Below are 21,046 nucleotides of genomic sequence, written 5' to 3' on the forward strand. Positions count from 1 at the left end.
CTCCCTGGACCGTGTTTATTACCAAGCCGTGGTGGAGGGATATCAACTTTCATTTGGCTAATGAGAAGACTGCATTTTTGTGCGAGGACTGCGGATCTCTCACATAACAAACGCGTTAGGAAAGGATTACTTCATAGCCAGTGAGGAGACGGGAAAAAGCTCTTGCGGCAACAATTTCATCGTAAATCTTGACGTGTATGTGTTGTGTTAAATGAATAGTTTTACATGGGAAATGGGCTTACCGACTGAAGAGTCTTGCTCTGTGCAAAGGTGACATCTTTAAAGCTCACTAATTGACATGTTATGTCTTGTTTGTAAAAAGTGAGCTGTGTTTTCTTTACACGATTCATTTGCTGGAACCGTTTCTTTGAACAGAGCCAGGCTAGCTGTTTCCCCCTGCTTCCAGTCTTTATGCTAAGCTAAGCTAATCATCTCTCCAGCTTTATAAGCTTTATAGACGCCTCTCGCATCTGTTAGATGCGAAAGGCATCTATCCTCTTTCTTTCACATTTCCTAATATGTTTTTAATATGTTTTTAATAAGTATTTCTTTAAGACAGAATTGAAAAAAACAAACTAACCAAAAAAACAACAAACATGAATCTATCCTTTAACACTGCTGGGTTTTAATTGACTAAACATGAGCAGATTATCCTTCAGTCAAATTTAAAATCACTGCTTTTGGTTAAGAATGCTAGAAATAGAAACACATTAAAAACACAGAAATCACTTATTTTTACAACTACATTTATTTATTTAAAAAAAAAAAACCCAAAGTTGAACAAAATAAAAAAACTTAAAAAAAAGCAACCAGTGTCCCACCAGGGATGAGACAGTTTACGGAGAGAGACATTTTTAAAAGCATACAAACCAGCAAACTGTATTCTAGCAGCATCCAAATGTTGGAATCTCCAAAATCATCATTTATATATTTAAATATATAGGTTTTTTTTGCCCTGGCAAGCTACACACTTTACAACATACACAGAGCTTTATCTCTCCTTTGTGCAGAAAAATAAAACTTAATTAAATAAACAACTTTAGGTTAAATAAGCTTAAATAATAGTGTTAAATACAAGACACTTCTGTGGCAGATATGTACAGAAATAAACACATTTGGCATTGTAAGTGTGGTTCACTGGCGCTTGCTCTAATGCTCTAGAAACCACTGCATAAGAACACATTATGCTGCTCTCTCTCTCTCTCTCTCTCTCTCACACACACACACACACACACACACACACACACACACACACACACACACACACACACACGCCATATATACGATTTTATATCAGTGAGCCACAAACAAGGCATGTGTTTTTAAAAGAGAATTAAAAGCAAAAAGAAACAATCCATTTACAACCAAGAGTTTCAGGCACAGTCTCTTCCTGTTTTATAAATACATGTCCAGTACAACTGCTGCTCGACAGGAACTCTTCAAGTTTGTGCTAACTTCTTTTTTTTTTTTTTTTTTTTTGTCTTTTCTATTTTTAAACACAGTTTTGTAACTACCACTTCATTATTGCTAGGACATTGTGACAGTGATTGGAAACTACTGATGAACATGTGTGTAGGGAAAGCACCTTTAAAACATCAAAATTGTACTGCCATGTGACCCTACATTACAACACTGAGGTAAAGAAAAAGTGGAATTCATTGAAAGAAAAAAAAAAATGGCCCAAAACATCAAACCTTGAAATTTTTGGGACTTTGGGAACCAGAAATCCAGAAAAAAAGGGTCTCAGTTGAGCTACATTCATTTCCCCCCCCCCCCACCCCACCCACTGTATGTTTCAAAGACCGCCACATGTGGATTCCTCTTGGTGCAAGCAGACAGTAAGTACCACTTCATTATGTCCAGTACATTCCTCCCCTCCTGGCCTCACCCCCCATACGTTCCTGTGTCCATGACGGCCGGCACAGAAACAGCTGTGTGACAGTGTGCGCAGTACGATACAGTACAGCTGAGTATACAGTACAGTGGACTGACGTGACATACGTAGGTAGATTATATGTTGACTACAGTAAATGAGCTTTACATTCCACTACTGTAAGAAGATCCCAGGGACTCGGGCGGGGCCCCCCGGGAGGGTTTCCATTCCTAATTCCTCTCCAGCACAGGAGATGAGGATGTTTCCCCAAGAGTCTCTTCAACCAGGATAAAGAAACTGTTAACGTTAGAAACAGCCCTGCACTTCTGACAGAGGAAGGTCCCAAAACTAAAAGGTCCAGATCAGGGATTCACGTCTCTCCTCACAGGGCTGCACTAGAGTCTCCTAAGCAGGGCCTATTTTTAAGAGTCTTGATTACTCTGGGGGCTGGTAACGGTTTGTTTTTATAGTCTGTTTGCCTGGGGATCATGTGGGAGTCTTACAGAGGAGTTGACTGGGTGCCCAGGAGGAGTGAAGGCCTTCTCTCTTTCTCAGGGTTTCTTGTCAATGGAGTGAAAGAACCACTCTGTGAACTTCCTGAGCTGAGCCGACGCCGTCTGGCTCTCCTCCTGCAGTCGCATGTTGTCCTGTCTCAGGTGTTGCACCTCCTCCTGCAACATCGCCTTATCCTCCTTCTCCTGAACACACAAACACACGCACACGCACACACACACATACACGCACACACACACACACACACACACAATCAACACCGGGACATGAGGAAAAAATAAATGGATACAAAAGAGGTTGATAAAAGCCCCGCTATTACAAGAACATCCGCCTGTCATCAGCGCCGTGTAAATGGGAGGCATTAACATGGCAAAGCAGCCGTTTCTCTGTTCCGATAAAGGCGCACTTCCTCTCTCCATTTTAAGCACATTAGTTGAGGTGGGGATATGTTGGGCTGGGACACAATGAGGGAAGGAAGCAGGATATTGAATTAAGTGGACGAGTTTGTATTACACAGACTGCGGGGCACCCATTACTCACTGTCTATTCTCCTGATGTGTGTGACACAGACACGCATTGTTTGCTAACGTGGAAAAGGACAACATAAAAGGGGACGCCGACGCCTTTGATGAATGTGAACTCACCTTTCTGAGGTCGTGCTGCAGCTGCCTGAGGATCACCTCCAACTGGTTGACTTTGCCAGTTAGTGTGGAGGGGGCGCCGCTGTTGGGTGGGTGGGGCACAAGAAAAGACGCTGTTAGGAATCAACACAGAAGCTGATAATGGACAGCTAGCTTAGTTATCGTTGCTAAGCCTGTCAAGCTTTCAGCCTTTTATCCGCTGACTGTCGCTAGCTGACGTTAGCAGCTTTAGCTAGCTAGTGTAAGCTGAAGCTAACGCCAAAACACAGAGTCCATCAAAAACTCTGCAGCCAGCAGACGTTATGTTTGTTGATTTGTCTTTAAATGATAAGCCTGTAAAACTTAAATAAGTCTTAAATATGCACATGATGGCAACATACTTGATATTATAACAACAGACTGAGGCTAAAGTCTAAGTGGACATGGAAGTACAAGAGCAGCAGTGTTTGTGTACTGCAATGTAGCCTCAGAATGATTAAATGCATAAAATGTAATCAAAACGGTACTTTGTTCTAATATAATCATTGAGTGGTTCAGATTCTCATTTGGACAAGCAGCACAGTTGTTAGACTTATGCTTTAATGTATTTTCACAAAGGATGTTTGTAATACTATCTTAAGCAGATTTAGGTGAACATTACCTGTAACCAGAAGTTAGCTAACGACATGCCCTGTGCCTTTGTAGATAAGCATGCTAGCACAGTGTTTGTTCCACTCCTTTTGATTTTCGCTCTTGAGTTTTTATTTCTTGAAACATTAGAATTAAAAGACACAACCCTCCAACTTCTTGAGATACTGAGTATTGCTCTTATTAGAGATACATGTACACCACTTCATCATGCGGAGAACCTTGACAGCCCTGCCGTGCCTAGCTATGGTTGCTATGATTGGACAATCGCTGTTGGGGGGGGTTAGCTCGCTGTGGGAGCGTTAATGCTTGTGTGTTTGTGTTTGTCTGTAAAGCCTACTCTGCTTCCAGTGCCGCTCCTTCCGCCTCCACCACCCGTCTGGTCAGCTCCCTTGAGATCTGCAGAGCCTCCGCCCGCTGCATGTCCGTCATGGTGCAGAAAGACGCCACGCGCTGGTCTGGAGACAGAACAGATGACGTAACGGGGTCATAATCTGTCCTCCGCATCAAAAACAGGAAATGTGTTCGGCAACGCGTTTCATGGCGTCAACATGCAACTAAAACAGAGCAGAGCAAAACACACTCGCATGCACACATTGACAGGATGGGGCAGTTCATTCACTCTTTAGTATGAATGAGCACTTCTGGTTTACGCGAAGCCGCCGAAGGCAGTCCTCCCATACGGAGAGATCTGTATGCCGGCAATAAGGAACAAGGTGGGAAACGGAGCATTTCTAGACTGTCTCAGTCAAAGCAAGTCCCTTGGGTGTTGCTCCGGTGCCCTCGCCCCTCTGAGCTTCCTCTGACAGCTGTTTGGCTCATAACGGGCTGGATCCCAGAGAGCTGTGAGGCACCAGTCATGCTGTTTTACCATATCAGGCCCTTAAGCTCGCTCAAAGCCCCATGGAAAACCCAAACTTGGCATGTTCTGCTTAGGGACTGCTCAGTCTTGAGGCGTAATGCTCTTTTCTTTAGAAACCACTCTCTCGCTCTCTCAAGCCCTTGGTCTGAGACTAAAGATAGGAGGATCAGCATATTCATAGAAAAGATTAAGGATACCGTTCTATTAATTTAGCCCCCCAAATGAAAGCTAATCCACTCCAAGACAAAAGCTGATCGAGCCTGGAGTTGGTTGTTCAGACGAGGTAGGAAAGGGAGACCAAGCGTTCATTTACATATGAATGAACATTTTCCTCATACGCGGTGGCTGCATTAGAAAGATTAAAGACTTCTCGTACAGCAGCGACGGACGCGGCAAAGCAGCTTGTCATTTCGGCGTGACCCGGTGTCCAGATTTACCGGACAAACGGCTGCAAATCAAACAAAAACAGATTACGCTGACGAGAAAACAAGACGATCTATGTGAGCGAGCGCACTGTGCTGTACTTCTTTTTTGAGGGAATATTAAAACCATATCCACTAGTTGACAAAGAGAGCTTTCAGTGATTACACCAAAAGCCTTTTGTTGTTTGAAATTCAGCCCATTTTTAAAAAAAAATCCATCTGCTTCTGCTTTCAAAAGTCAAGCGAGCACAGCGATTTTTTTTTGCAGACGCTGCGAGCTAATGCACACTGAATGTGAGCAGTCTCTCAGCATCCACATGACCGCGGTTCCGAGTGCCATAAATGCTATACATAGCGGGCAGCCTCTCTCTGCCCTGGCTCTAAACAGAGCCGGGTAAACATACATGGCACAACGGCAGCCCGGAGTCACTTTCTGCTCGGCAACAAGGCTCCGGTTTACACGGCGCTTTTCTGGGCCAGCCAGGCTGCCGTGACAACTGCCTTCAAGCTGCCAGTCAGACTCTGCATCATCTCCACTGATTCCACTCTTGTTAAATGGTGTGCCGCAGGCGATGCAGCAGGCAGTGTATCAAAGAAGAAACTCCACGAAGCGTTCATTAATTACGACAAATGAATGGTCACATGCTACGTTGGCCGCTCGCTGGTCTCAGGGTCGGGCGGAGTTCAAGTGGAATAAACATATTCATGGCGTGTAAGCGTTTCTGTGAGAGATGGGAAACACACGGGCATGAGAGTGGTCGCAAAAGTACTTAAAAGCAGGAAGAAAAAATGAACAGAAGTGATGATCATGAGGTGGCTGAGATGTGCCAACGCCAATTAGCTGAAAATAGTGTGAAGAGACAGTTTTGACAGGAACATATCGCTCATGGTGTCTAGAAAGACAACATACTGTAAGCCCGAATAAACCTATCTGAGCTCTCGATTCCTAAATCACTTGTTCCAGAGCCCACAAAAGCCACAAATCCTCTAAAGCAGCCTCATTCAGAGAGCACCTTCAAAATGAACATTTCTATAAGGAGAGAATCGGCCGCTTTGGGCCAGACGAGATGTCTGTCATCGTATCGTAGAAGAAAAAAAATCCAACATCTTACGGAGCATATTCAGATTTAATGGACAAAAGGCCATGAGAGGAGCTGAATTTACCCCAAACTATCAACAGTAGAAGGAGGCGTCGCTGTGAGAACTCTCCCTGAGTGGCCACTTGCTGGCTTTATGGTGTGAAAATTGGCTCCATGTCTGCGCTGACAAATGATGGCTCATTTCTTTCAGACTACAGCGCTCACTGGGAATCACAATGGGGCTCAGGGCTGAGGTGCAAAAAGCAAAAAAGGATCCCCACAAGTCACCTCCCACAGCACCTTAAGAGACGCTAGAAGAAACACAAGCAAAGCGCGCACACAAACCTGCACATGCAAGCGATCTAGCACTCACACACACACACACACACACACACACACACACTCACACACACACACACACGCTAAGCAGCCAGGAGGAGGAGGGGGGGGGTTACACAAGGTGCCAGCAGCTTCAGCCACGCTGGTTACCTTCAAAGGCTCGTGCTGCGTCAACCAGGTGAGACCAGTCCAGGCCCGAGGCAGCGTCTGGGAGGGGCATGAGGCCCGGGTCGCTGAACTTGGACCTGTCCGCCAAGGAGCCGTCAGAGAACCAAAACTCATCTGCAGAGACAGGCAGGCACGCCGATCAGTGTCTAGGCCTGGCCTGAGTTCAGGGCTAATCTCTAAGTCGCTCATCAGTTTGCATCAGAGCAGACAAGAGGGGTTGGGAGAGGAATAAGAGGGGCGCAGAGGGGGGGGGGGGGGAGGTAGGTGGTTTATTCAAATGGGTCGTCGCTCGCTCAGAGGGAATGATATTTATCCAGCCCTGCTTATCACAACACCGTGTTGAGTCCAACTCTAATCTAGTAAATAACAAATCCTCCCAAACGTTGCAAACAATTTAGCTCTGGAAGGAAAAGTTTAGCATTTCTGACAGCTCACAATAAACCACCTTCTCTGCATAGCACTTGCAAGGCGCTGTCTGAGGGGCGATAAATGACTTGTCTAAGTGAATGTCTTCATGTTTCAATCAATATGTCCTGTGCCTCCCCTCTGTCTGTCTCTCTCTCTCTCTCTCTCTCTCTCTCTCTCTCTGTCAACCCTGAAAGACGGGGAATGCAATAAACAAGCTCCCATTCTGCAGAGAGGCATTTAGAAAAGCATGAGTGGAGAAGCTGAGAGGAGACGAGAGAGAGAGAAGAGAGAGAGAGAAGAGAGAGAGAGAGAGAGAGAGAGAGAGAAAGAAAAAAAAAGAGTGAGAGAAAGAAAAAGAGAGAAAGAGAAAGAAAAAGAGAGAGAGAGAGAGAGAGAGAAAAAAAGAAAGAGAGAGAAAAAGAGAGAGAGAGAGAAAGAAAAAGAGAGAGAAAAAGAAAGAGAGAGAGAGAAAAAGAGAGAGAGAGAGAGAGAGAGAGAGAGAGAAAGAGAGAGAGAAAAATCCTTTCAATTTACACAGCGTCTTGGAGCTTGAGTGATTCACTGTTTACCAAATTGGCCTGTTTCAGTGAGGGAACGACAGAGCCTGTGTTCTCAACTACCCTTCAAAACAATCAGGAATCCATCAGGTTGACAGCCAGAAGAGGCCAAAGAGAGAAACGTCTTTCCAAAAAGCCATTTTCTATCCGACGATGGCAGCCGGAGACGGGTGAGGAGCGGTATGGAAATGAGACAGGAGGGACGGAGAGAGGGGGGGGGCAGACGGGGACTCGTGAGTGAATGAAACATAACGTATGACAGACATCGTGACATTCCTGATGGAAAAATAGGCACGTTCACATCACAGATCTTCCAAGACCTGCAGCGGCGCAGGCAGAGGACACATCACACCTCTCATCACCGAAACACAGTCAGTGGGTGCTGGGAGGAATGGGAGAGGCAGTGACAGGTGTCTGCTTAATGCAGACGGAGCGGCGGGGCCCCAATGCAAGTTGCACGCCGCCTCGCCCAGTTCCAATTAGTGGCTATATCGAGGAGTGCTGCTGGTTGCGCTAATGATATTGGTAGGACACAAGTGGCTCTTCAAACAAGTATCTATATCCTGGCTTTTATCTGGTGCCAGCGAGGAGGAATGATAATCCTATAGCAACATTCAGAGAAAGTCTACTTCAGCCTCGCTGTCTCTAAGAGGTAGTTTAGAGCCGCTTGTTTTCTTTAAAGCAGCACCTCCGCAGTGTCCTTGGTGAATCCCTACTGCACACATTCCTGTACTCACTCCTTAGGTTGGACGCTCCCTGGTTGTGGACGATGCGAGGAGGCAGCGTGCTGTGGTAAGGTGGGGTGGTGCTGAAAAGGATGTCGTTGGGCATGGCTTGGTCCAGCATGGAGCTGTGCGAGCTGGCGTAGGACGAACCCTTGCGGTTGCTGCACACACTCTCGTCCGACAGCGTCCGGTACAGGGAACGCCTCGGTGACAAGCTGCCCACCGCTGACACCTGAGGGAAGGAGAACAATTTGTCAAGAGAGAGCCACAACTACCCATCCCCTCCTGTGCTTTGCCTTTCCTCGGCACAGCGGGTTTACATGAGCGGGCAGCTGGGTGGGTAAAGGACGGAGCATCGGGGAGCAGTGTCGGGAATCAATTACAGTCTTTGCTCTCAGGAAAATGCAGATGGATTGAGCACAGCTGGAGAGTGTCTGGCAGAGTGGGGGGACAGGACTCGTGGAGGTGGAGACAGAGGTCACAGCGCTCAGGCAGCCAATAGTCACCGAGCTTAATGTGAGAAACTACAGAAGGCAGACGAGACGAAGTGCCACACTATGAGAGGGAAAAGAAAAATAGAAGCCGATAGGCCAGCCAGAGATGCATTTGTATTTGATAGAGAAAACACAAACGGTACCAGAGTCAGTACTTGATACTTTCCCCGATATACATAGTTTTGAGTCCTATGGGGTGGTGAGTGCATATGGCAGCTAAAATACCGCAATATTCCTGAAACAAAACTAACATGATCTATTATCCAGGGATTGTCGACACAGATATATAAAGCACAGTGGAACTCCTGTATAAGTCAGTTTAACGCAGGGCTGTATTAACAGCTCCTCATATTTCTGAATAAACTCACCACACATTTTCTTTTGTTTGCTTGTGTACAATACAAACCCAATGTTCAGTGAAGCAGTGGCAATACTGAACTTCTATTAAGTGTGTTTGCTGCTTTGTGTGCACTCTTTAGAACAGGACTCCTATCGCAAAGGCGTATATAAAAGGCCAACGCAGAGGTCGAAAGGCAACACAGGGCGATGGTGAACAATCACAAACGCTGCATCGTGCTGAGGGCACGTCATCTGAACACAGACAGGAATACCACTGCAGGAATAAAGCGGGTTTTTCTAGACCGCGGCCAGAATTTTGACAGAGGATCCTCCTGTATAAACACACAAAACCACAATGGCCGATCCAATCCATCATTGTCCCTTTCAGCCTACATAAATATTGCAGGAGTGACATCAAAAGTAGCCACAAATGATATGTGAGGCAGTCGGCCAGATGGGTAAATGTCTGCCTTCGGCTGCAGCTGTAACCAACGCTACACTAGTATACCCGCAAGCCAACACCCAGCCATCTCCATTTCAAAGACGGATCCCCCACAAATCCCACCGTGACAATTTAACAAACATCAAGTGCGTCTTTTAAGCGGAGATATGCACTGGAATTCAAAGCAGCATACATGCACACACTGCCTCCACTGAACATCTCGCAGGCTTTAACTTAACAAGGTTGTCTCTTGCTCCAAGTTTTCCCGCCCAACTTTACAAGATTAGACCCCATAAGGTTTGTTCCTAATCAAAACAACTTTAAACAGGATTTGCTGCTCTCTCACATAAAGCAAAAATAGCACCGATTTAGAGCTCCCATAAATGGAGTCACGGCAAATGAAACCATTCGCAATAGGGCTTAATGTTTTTTTTTCAGAAGCCATCTATTTATTACAACCACAGCATCAAACCTAGGCTCTCTGAACACATCTTGGCACTGGTTAACGGAACCCGCTGTGCACATTACACAGAAAATATTGTATTAATCAAACCTACAAGACTATTGACTATTTCGGCGTGTCTAAATCCACCTCCGCTGGCAACAGTCCACTCCCTGATCTGAGCTGTGAAGTGTTTGAATTCTTTTGCACAACAGCAACGCTCTTATCAGTCGAGGCAGCGGTGACACATCCACTGAGATTTTTCCTGATTACCCCGACTTTCCTCCTCGTCATTCGCACCGAACAAAGACAACAACCGGCATTGAAACCCTCCGACGGGCCACTTGGGAGGATGTGTTGGGACAACCACCTATTTCAGATGCTTTCTGCTTTCCCACAGGAGGTTTAAAAGAGGAACGCTGTGGGAGAATAAGCTGTGAGCGGCCTTTCCTTTACGTCAGCCACACAATAGTGGGCCCGTCTGTCTCAGCGGACTGCAAGGAAAATCTCCCTGCACCTGCTCGCCAACACAAAGACCGACTACCGGAAGTGACACACAAATTAACCTTTATGTGATTGAACAAGTCAGACCGTAATTTGAAATAAGTCAACAATGAAGCCAACATCGACATTACTGTATTCTGATTCTTCGACGTTCCAGCTGGTGATTGGAAACATGCCGTCCCTGGAGAATAAAAGTATGTGTTCATTGGGATCAGATGTGTGTGTGGTTGGAATGTCTGCCTCTGAGCCCTCCTTCATGCATCTCTCTCCCAGACTGCTATTGCAGACATTGTATTATCACTATGAAACAGATCGGACAGTGAGATTACAACAAAGACTACACTGCTCTTTGAATCCACCAAACAGCACCGTGTACCTGTGTTCTGGTCGCTGTGGCTTCCCTCTCTATGGAGAACATAGAATCAAATGAAGTGAAAATCGCAGGGCAGGCCTGAAACACCAGCTTTCATCTTTGGCACTATGCTGCCTGCTTCTCTTTATATACTGTCTGTAAGCCCAGTGCACATGCACATTTTCCATCCAGCTCAAAAGGTCTCACAAATGATCTGTTATCGTTCAGACGCATGAGCAACGCTGTGTGGTTGTGGTTCTGACTGTAGCAGCAATATTTAAATATCACTAATGCCACAAATGTCAAAAATGTATTGATTTTGCTTTGATGTCACTATTTTTGATACAAGTTAAAAACGGGCCAAGCAACCCTGTCGAACCGAGCTGCTTCGTGTGAGGCACAAGGCCGGCCTGTGCCAGAGGACATGCTTGCCTTCTGTAGGGATGACGTGCATTTATAATACAATTGAGCACCATCCAAAAATAACTCATTTGTATGTCTCCAGGGTCCCTTCCTGGTAGATAATGGATGGGGGATGGGGAACTGAAGATGCAATTAATAGAGTCTACAGGACCCGGGAACATCAAACATCGATGCACTCTCTGCAACTCCCTGCCTTTAATCCATGACAGCCAGACTGAAAAAACCCAGAACCCGTTATAAATGTAATTTCCCCGTCAGCTGTGGTATCAGGACCGGCTGATAGGCAGTAGATGTTTGTCCTGCTTTTACGCGGTTCCCAGCAAAAGGTTATCTGCTCTGGTTCTGGTTGTTGTAGGCCTGTTAGTCAGCATGATGAAATAGCTTTCGGGTTTGCAGTCGATCCTAACCACGTCATGTCATCACGCTCATCAATCACCGCATCACAGTTTCCACAGGTTTTAGTTGTCAACATCACAATTATCGTGTCATTTAGAGGTTAATTAGTCAATCAGCCGCAGTGACCTCACCTTCCGACTCCCGTCTTCTCCTGGGGGGCTGTTGTGCATCATTTTAAGGTATTCTTCTTTCGAAAGTCTCTGCAGCGATTTCCCATCCCGCTCAGCGGCCTGGCAGGCGGCCTCCTGTGCATACAGCTGCCTGTAGACCCAAACACAGGGCACAGAGGAGCAGAGCTAATCAGAAGGGTCAGGACAGCCACATCCTGCAAAGGGAGGCCTTGGGCCATCGCAGCTCGGGTCCAGCTATTTAGAAAGTAATGTCAGTATCACACAAAGGGGTTTAGGTGGGACTGCCTTAGCATGCCAACAACAGGTGCTTCCATGCTGGCCAGGTGAACGTGGGGGAACGGAAGGTTGGAGAGGGTAGCCAGAGAGGAGTTTATTACCAAATCCCACCCGCTACCATCTCACTCTGCCAAAGCAATGATTAAAGACATTGTGAAGAACTCAGCCAAGCACTGTGACAAGTAGAAAGGAAGGGGGAGAAAAAAAGAGGGTTTTGGACAGAAAGTACATCCAGAGACGAGTGCAAACCACAGACTCTAGAGGAGCGTTCAGACAACAACAGAGGACACGAGAGCTGTTCGACAGGATTGGACAAGGACCCACAAGAGGTGACATGTTTTGTTTTGGTGGGCGGTGTTTGTCAGTGGGGTGGTTGTCATTTGCATGATTTTTGGGGGGTGTTGAGTGTTTGGAGGGGAGGATGTGAGAGACCTGGCTGGAGAAGTTGTTTGGCTGTGAGACCTCTGCTTTAAGTGAGCAGCCTGTGAGCAGCACACAGTGCTGTTGGCAGGGCGCTAGAAGGCCGCGGGGGGACACGCCGCACGGCAACACGATGGGCAGCCTGGCTGCGACGGTTACCTAGAGACACTATTGCTGAGCGTGGCCCTGTTTTTAAGCTTTTGGCACCATGGCAACCAAGCTCTAAATACATAGACGGGCATTGCAAATGTCTATGTGTGATTGCCAGACGCATTCAGACCATGAGAGCTCTGGTTCAAAAACAAAACGCTCCGTTCTGAAGGCTGCATTCAGGAAAAAGAAGAGCAACTAATTGAGCTCTGCATGCTAGTGGTTTGCTGCTAAATCTGTAGGAAGCAACCCCCTCCTTTTCCCTCTGTATCTTGACCTTGTTCCAATCATCCCGTAATCATGGATCGATCACGTAAGAACAAATTGGACAACGCTCAAGCCCTGACCTTTGTAATTACAGGTTATTCTACTGTGCCTCAGCAATTGCGTAATGCCTACAATGTGTAATACAATGTTTTCTTCTTATTGTATGAGTGTATCGGAGTATGGGTGTAAAAGAAAGAAGGTACGTTTTCATCCACCTGAAATTTTGGGGCTTGGCTGAGGTGATAAAGCTGGCATTTCGAAAAGAGAAAAACGCAATGAAGGCTGATGGAAACTGATTTTTTACGAATGCAACTTGATGTTGCGGTACCTTCCTCTACTGTAGACAAAGCATTCATGCCATGCTGAGGGTTGCTTCTGCATGTCACCCCCCCTCTCTCTATCACTATAGCGGCTGAAGTATTGTGGGCTGTTACACAGCAGTAGGATTCTGTGGAGACACAGCAGAAATGTCACAGCCACTGATGCACTGTTGGTTGTTCTCCACTTGTGCCACATGGCTGGACTAGTACTGGGGTGGGGCGGTGGTCTGGGACAAAGGGTGGGGGCTGGGGAGGTGAGTGTGTGTCTGGGGGGGAGGGGGGGGGGGGAGCAGGCTGAGCCACTGGGGGGGTGGACTTTGACTAACTGTGTACCTTGAACGCTCAGACAGCATTTTGAGAAGGAAGGCTAACAAGCTCTCCGCTCCTCTGGAACAAGAAGCAGAAGCAAGAGAGAGAGAGAGAGGGAGAGACAGAGAGAGAGAGAAACAGCCCAGGGTTAGCAGCATCCTGCATTACATACAGTGTTAGAGCAAATGAGAAAACTTTTTTTCGGGAGGAGGAAGAGAAACTTCATTATGTTAGAACAATATCTGTGAGTAATATTAGGCCATTTATCACGAGGCGCCGTTATGTAAGAGGAAATAAAACTGTAGGAATATATAAACAAACAATGGGGAAGGTAACTGAATTAAGGAGCTTTTTCATAAGTCGGCAGGAGATGACTTCGCTGCATGCGATCAATCACGTAGTCCTTAAGTGGCAAATTTCACAGTCTAAATTAAATTACTTGGGAGCTAGAGCAGGGGGCTTCTTCCAGGGCAAATCTCACATTCTCTCCTCTAAAAAATGCCCACAGCCCGCACGCAAACACCTTCAAACAAGCACACACAAACACACACACACACACACACACACACACACACACACACACACACACACACACACACACACACACACACACACACACACACACACACACACACACACACACACACACACACACACACACACACACGCCATCACAGCTGTGTTTCAATTTCACCATCAATGGTTCTCTGTTCTCTACTGGAAACCATTTAATCGCCAGACAGATACAGTCAGTCGTCACTGCTCATATAAAGTCTGAGGGGAGTGTGTGTTCTCAACCTGGCGGAGTGGCTGCTTAGATTCCTCTCTCCTTTCTGCTATTTCTGAGGCTACAGTGTGGCGGGGTGTCCTTGGGGCTGCATGTGCGACAGCAGCGCGCTGCTGTGTGGTGTGGATCGTTGCTCGGCTCCCAGCAGAGATGCTGATCTGGTGGAGGCTCAGCCCGGCAGTCCACGGGGACGCGGCTTCACGGGAGCAATCAATAACTGCAAGTGACATGTGCCAAGTGTATTATGTCTGCGGCTTCATTGAGCTTATTTATTTTGTGGCTGTCGGCTTCAATCAAGGCCAGTTTGTGCACACTGGGTGGGCCCGACTGGGAGGGGCACTTGTGTTGGAGTGGGTCTGGCTCTTGTGCAACAGCAAGTCTGGGAGTAAACAGCTCCGCAGAGAGAGAAACAGTGCTGACGAGGCCAGTTAGCGTGATTAAAATGTGTTGTTGTCTGGCTCGGCATGAGAGATGCCGTCGCGCTTTATGTGAAGCGGCACCGAACTACGAACTTTTGTTTTGTTTCTGTGGTAAAGAAGCATATTTGGTGTGTTCACGATCTCCTGCATGCGCTCTCTCTTGCTTTCGCTCGCTCTCTCACGCACACTCACCCACACTCTGAAATGTTGGGAGGTCCCTCAGTGCTGTGGGCATCATCCTCCTCATCATCAGTTGTCTTCATTCCCCCTGGGAGTTTGCAACCGGACTGTGGGCGTGCCTGTCCACAGGCCTCTGAGCTGGGCTCCGGCCCTGAGCTGCTGGTCTGGGGGATGGTGTACACCTTGGAGGAGTCAGCGGACATACAGTATCTGGCACCGCGGGCCAGGGGACTGCCAGAGTGGTGTGAGCCACTGACCAAACAGCAACAAAAAAAATAAAGCATAATGAAACTCAAAAGTGATCAAAATGAAAACATGAAAGCATAAACAAACATTGAAACAATGAAATAATGAGAACCCAGCACTGATGTTGAGAAATAACAGAAAGATTTTCAAATGAAGATGATAATCGAATGCTCTGCTGTCGGCTGACGTCATCTCCTCCGCATAGAGCGGAGTCAAGCTGGTTCACCTCTGACCTACATTGGAAAATGACTCACATCCAGTCTATCATGTGCATATTCCTGCTGAACTTTGTCCTTTAAATGTTTAGTCAAATATCAACTGACAAACCGGATTAAGAGGTCACTGCGTTCGAGTCAGAAAGAAGAGTATTTTCCCTCAAACTCCCGGTGGTTTCGAGCCAGTTTTAAGTGTAGAGGATTTGAGATATTCCTCACTATGACTTGTGCTGATTTATGATTCTCAAAGTGTGATAAAAATGACTGCAAAGTAACTGCATGGCTAGAGATCACTAGGTTAGTGGAAAATGTTACTTATTTTGTGAACTGGGTGAACTGACTCTTTAAATCTATGATCAAATGAATGCATTATTTATAGAGAATGAAGGGCATGTATTTCTAATATTCTTAATATTTGAAGTGATATTAAAGCTACAGTTTCCATTTGATTTGAACAAGGCTACGATGACTACCATGTCTTTGTTTACGATTATTGTTTGAGCTTTGTGAAAATAAATCCATATACTACGTTCTCCTTCATGTAACGGTAGATTTATGCAGGATGAATGAATCATATTTGACAGTGATGAGAAAACGAGCCATGCATCAGACAATAGAGCGCTCTGCCTGTCTTCGCTCCTTTTAAAATCGCATTGCTCACACTGCATCCTTTGCAACGTTAAGACGTCCCCCAGAACAGCACATCTTCTGTGGTTTCCTAAACACTTTGTGTTTTATGTCAACTGCCTAATTAGAATGAAACCGTTAGCTGCTCAACTGGACCCAGTCAGGTTTTGGTTCAACGTCTGTGTTTGAGTGAACACATAACATTCCTCTAAAACACCCTGAGACATCAGAGTCGGCTTAAACTGGAGGCACTACACAGTCTTGTTTCCATATTCATGACCATCTGGGCCCCGCCCTGCAAACTGTGCTCCTGCTGCTTCACTGTTTGCTCAGATGACACGCGGGTGTCAAAGACCATTCCATCAAAGGTGGGAAGCTTCGGAGTAGTCAAGGTGATGGCATGGGCTCTTTACTCATCTCTGACTGATGTCCTGGAGCGGACAGCTCTGACGCCTCCCAAACAGGTCAATGATCTCAACAGATTGCGCTAACATAATCCAGAAAGACACAAACAAATAGATACCCATTCTATTTCATGGAGGCAGACTGTGAGTGGCTGCAGGGCCAACCCTCTCTGACACCCCCCTTCCTCTTTCCCAGATGGGCCCCAGTCTGGCGAGGGCGACTTGGACGACGGTGTGACGAAGCCCCCCCCCCAATGTCGCTCTGGCCTGACAGCAGCCCCCACCTGCCGGCTTCAGCACAGCTGGATGAGTCAGGCAGCGGGGTCAGGCGTGAGGGCGCACGGTTGGGTGAAAAGGTCAGCTAACAGCCAGCAACCATGCTTTTTGTGCATGTGTTTGTATCCGTGTGTGCTTAATAGAACAGATAATTGGATGTTTGTGTGTGAATGTACAGCCACATGTTCGAACACAGTGCATCGTGCCCCGAGACATAAACCATGAAAAAATGGGCGTGGTTTTTCTCAGCGGGCAAATCAATGACCCAACAGTACGCTTGAGTTAAGTCACAACAGAATGAAATAAAGCCCATAGAGAAGAAGGAACATCACAGTCATCTATGACATCAGCTGGAGTATACAGTGTGGGGACATAAAAAAAGAAAAAAAAAAATACGTAAAGTGTCCCAGTAAAGTGCTGAGCCTTCAGATCAGCTTCAATGCTCAGTGGGTTAGATTCAACAAGTCACACATCTCTGTCTTGACTGACCCCAAAACAGCAGATCCAGGCAGCTAAAACAATTGGAAACATAACTGCCTTTTAGGGGCAAATGGTGAAATAAAACACACATCCTGACTCTGCACTGTACCTTGAGTGGGACGAGATCTCGCTCAGGTCCCCGATGCTCCCTTCCGTCACATGACTCGACATAACGGCGGAGGCGTAGCCCTGTGGCAGGTACAGTTTCCCATGATCCTCCTCTGACGTCCCGTCTTCGTGGAGCTCCGACACCCAGGGGTGTCCCTGCTCCCCCACCCTGCCCTGCAGCAGCACCCGGGCCCCAGGGGCCACGCAGGGATTAGTGTCGATGCCGCTGTCGGTTGACGCCCCTTTGATGTATGTGAGGCCCAGCATCTCCGGGTCCATCAAGTCTCCGGAGCCAAAGTGCTTATCGTCGCTGTTGCTGGAGGCGTTGCTTGAGAGGGTGTTGCTACTTGAGTGGCTAGAGTTTTTATCGCCCGTCTGGTGGAGCAAGAGAGAGCAAGAGGGTTAAAGGAGATAGAGCTAGAGTAAATCAGACACGGTCAAACAGCAGCTGCAGATAATTCTTACAGTTGCTCTAACATGCTCAGAGAACCTGAGGGCGGTACATCACATGTTCATGTGTCCCTGACTGAGTTTTCTTGAGGCCCATGATACTGTCGGGCTCGTTGACAGTTAAAGGAGAGGAATACAAACAGAATATGCTGAATGTCACATCCTATGTTTGTGACCTCTTAGATTCTGGTACTTCTGCGAGAGATCAACAAGAACTGGCCCCTAAATCTGTTGGAAACATCAACTAGTTTTACCCAGTTCTGATTAGAAAGCCATGTTGAAATAAGAAATAAGATTAATATAGATCTGTAATGTTTTCTTAATTTTCTATGCTAAACACTGCTAAAATCATGAAAGCAACCTAAATCCCATCGCATCAGAAACAGCTACTCCGATTTGAAAAAAAACAAACAAACAGGCTTTGTGCTTTAAGAAAAGAGAATGCCATGGGAATGGTTTAAATCTTCATCCACTGGCCTGGGTTAATGCAACGCTGGCTGAAAGCACTGAAAGATGTGGTTAGCTGTATGCTGCAGCCTCCAGCAACAAAGCAGAAAGAAAAGACGGAAAGGGACGGACGATGAACGAGAGGAGAATGTAGAGAAAGGAGAAAATGAGAGGCTCGAGCACTTAATATATTCAACCTTCTAGGAAAATGTGTCCTAGAAGTGTGAGACAACCAGAAACCGTGATGAGACGAGAGGCCCGTTAGCATGCTGATGAAGGGGAAGTGATGAGTGCAAAGAGCGGCTAGAGGGGGACGACGGGGTTGAATACCCCGATCGAGGATTCGCTGCAAAGCGCATAAACAAGGGCAACCTGACCTCACCCCGATTCAAACACTGATGTGGGGTGAAGCAGGTCCGACGTACTGTACTGCTTTTACACAGTGCATTTCTAAACACTTCCATTAGATATCAGGTGGGCAGCTTCTGTCAAAGCAGGTCAGACATTTACCCTGGACAGCTTGTTGGGGGAGTCTTTCCCTCCTTCTCTTTGCTTCAGAGGGTTCAGGATCTTGGTGGAGGGGATGTGCCATTTGGCCTCTGTCGACAGAGAAGAACAAGCTGAGTGTGGACAAGCACCAGACGTGAACAGACGGCGTAAATCACCCATCAGACTCACCTGCAGACCTGGTCCTCTCCAGGGTGGGCTCCCGCTCCCTGTGGATCTCTCCGTCACCCCCCTGGATGTCACCTGCCCGCTCGTGGAGGATAGGGGAGGGACACCTGGAGAAAGACGGAGGAGGGAAAAGGGCTGTGAGTCCTCCTCCGTCTATAGAGTGAACTCTGTATTCTAGTCAGAGAGAGGCTTCAATAGATTTACAGCAATTAGCTCAAGATCATTTAAGGTCGATTCACTTGAGCTTGTAATAGTATAAAGACGCTGCCAGACAATGCCGACGAGAGACCTCCTTTCATTCGACTTGGCATGCCGGGCACTCTCTTGTTCTCGACAAAAGGGAGAGAGCAGCACATGTTTCAACGCGGGTCTTAATTAAACCTTAAAAGAGCTACTAACGGTTACAACAGATGAACAGAGGCCATGGCGCCTCGTGATCTTTAGCCGAGGCTCTAACCGGAGATCAATCGGCTCGTCAACACGTCCGCTTCTCTGTGCCGTGGCAGCTCTGACAGGCCACAGTGGTCCCTGAGAGTTCAGTGCACTTTTGAGGCCTCTGACAGCAAGGCAGCAGTGTGCAGCTAAGCCTCTTGTCATGGTCTGTAACCACTTACAGACAGACATCGGTCTCTGATGGATTCTGCTCAGCCTGACAGATGTTACGCCTCTGCAGTCTGAAGCCCCGCATACGATTATATGATCGAAAGCAGGGGGGAAAAAAGAACTTAATATTGAAAAAGAGATCTACAGTTTAAACACATGGACTGGTAATTGTGGTGGCTTTTGTTCATGTTTTCATGTTGACAGAAGCTAAAAGGTCTCTTTTAGCTAAAGCCTCTTCCTCCTGCTCCCTTTTTTAGGATTTATTTTTTTCACCAAAAGATTTCTTTTCAATGGCTTTCTTCAAAATTACAGTGTCGTTTCTGAAAGTGGCACTTCAGTTGCAGTAGGTTATACTGAAGACGAGAAAGATTTCTTTATAATCACTTCCTATCACAGTTAAGTGATCATCTTTCTGAACAGAAGGACCATGTGCTGAAAACTTGGTTTGGCTTTTTAATGGCTACAAAATGGAATGGCTTAATCTAAAAGTGGCCATTTATGTCTGAGGCATCATTTATATTCTTCTGGTTGTGATCATGAAAGTAAGGCTTTGGGTTGATTGAATGGAAGCTATAATAATACATGTTAAATGAAAAGTAATCTCATACATGAAACTCATCATCCTCAATCATCTTCCCTTATTTAAGGTTCTGGACGTGGAACTTTTACTTTACTTTCTGCTTAAAAAAAAATATATATATATATATATATATATATATATATATATATATATATATATATATATATATATATATATATATATATATATATATAAATATAAAAGAGTGACGACTGGCCAGAAGTGGGCTGATGATTCGGTCATTTCGTGTGGAAAAATTGCTCCCATTTTGCAAAATTGCAAGTTCTCAGAAATAGTGCTGCCTGTGACTGATTGCGGCTGCATTCATCACTGCAAAAGTGAATATTCCTGGAGGGACTTTGAGGCCATCTGAAAAGAAGGAACACTGCTCTGGTCCCGTACCCATCGTATCCAGGCTGCTGGGACCAGGTGCTGCTGGCGCAGGGTCCTGGATCACTGGAGGAGGACTGGTTACTGGGGGAGCTGCGGTAGTGCTGGTCCCCCTTGTTACATGAAGTGACCTGGGGGTTCTCCATATCCTGCATCGTCCTGCAGAAACAGAGGGACAAAAGTGTAAAACATGCTGCCATAGATGGTCAAAACCCAGGCTGTATAAATATAAATACGATTTTAGGCTGCAACTAATTCTTTTTATATAAAATTATATAAATTAGACATCTCACAACTGGACAAACTTCTTTCCCCCACTGTCCCGCGTTAATGACTTTATCATTAGGTGTCACTCCAGTGAACGGTCCCTTGCATGTGAGCACCGTGGATAATCCTGAAGAAAACGTGGGAGCTGTCAGTGAGGTAGAAGGTGTTTTGTTCTCCGAAGATGAACAGCAACAGGGATTTAGTTATGGTAATACGCCTCAGTGAGTGATCCAGATGGTGCAGCCCGGTGTGTGCGCAGGGTAACAAGGCAAGATTTCTGCTTCAATTTCTGCTCAACCTATCAAAATGTCACTGCCTTGCACAGGCCCTGACAGGAGGTTTCTTTGCTTACTTTCGCCTGGTCAGGAGAAACTTGCGGATGAGAGTCTAGAGTGAAAAATAAACACTGGATT

The 21,046-nt window shown here is 46.3% G+C and overlaps 1 protein-coding gene across 1 annotated transcript; it reads right to left on the bottom strand.

Annotated features, from left to right (window-relative positions):
- Positions 1 to 1,768: 1,768 nt before the first annotated feature.
- Positions 1,769 to 20,546, bottom strand: sipa1l2 (signal induced proliferation associated 1 like 2). Its single transcript, XM_068713969.1, has 12 exons — positions 20,379 to 20,546; positions 18,797 to 18,900; positions 18,629 to 18,717; positions 17,223 to 17,596; positions 14,878 to 15,117; positions 13,504 to 13,557; positions 11,738 to 11,867; positions 8,227 to 8,446; positions 6,507 to 6,638; positions 3,995 to 4,112; positions 3,031 to 3,109; positions 1,769 to 2,571 (listed from the first exon to the last, which is right to left on the bottom strand). The coding sequence occupies exons 1-12, from the start codon at positions 20,519 to 20,521 to the stop codon at positions 2,425 to 2,427; spliced, it is 1,830 nt and encodes a 609-aa protein (XP_068570070.1). The 5' UTR covers positions 20,522 to 20,546; the 3' UTR covers positions 1,769 to 2,424.
- Positions 20,547 to 21,046: the final 500 nt, after the last annotated feature.

This window comes from Cebidichthys violaceus, unplaced genomic scaffold (genome assembly GCF_023349555.1).
Source record: "Cebidichthys violaceus isolate CVI_PGR_0920_01 unplaced genomic scaffold, fCebVio1.0.p SCAF_192, whole genome shotgun sequence".
NCBI classification, from domain to species: domain Eukaryota; kingdom Metazoa; phylum Chordata; class Actinopteri; order Perciformes; family Stichaeidae; genus Cebidichthys; species Cebidichthys violaceus.

What these genes read in the sequence shown, in the direction of transcription:
- sipa1l2 (XM_068713969.1), bottom strand. Translation starts at nt 20,521, where the DNA reads ATGCAGGATATGGAGAACCCCCAGGTCACTTCATGTAACAAGGGGGAC. An exon ending in CCCAACATTTCAGAGTGTGG is followed by an intron (nt 13,558 to 14,877) that starts GTGAGTGTGCGT and finishes TTCTTGTTCCAG; the next exon opens with AGGAGCGGAGAGCTTGTTAG. An exon ending in GGGAGCGTCCAACCTAAGGA is followed by an intron (nt 6,639 to 8,226) that starts GTGAGTACAGGA and finishes CTGTCTCTGCAG; the next exon opens with ATGAGTTTTGGTTCTCTGAC.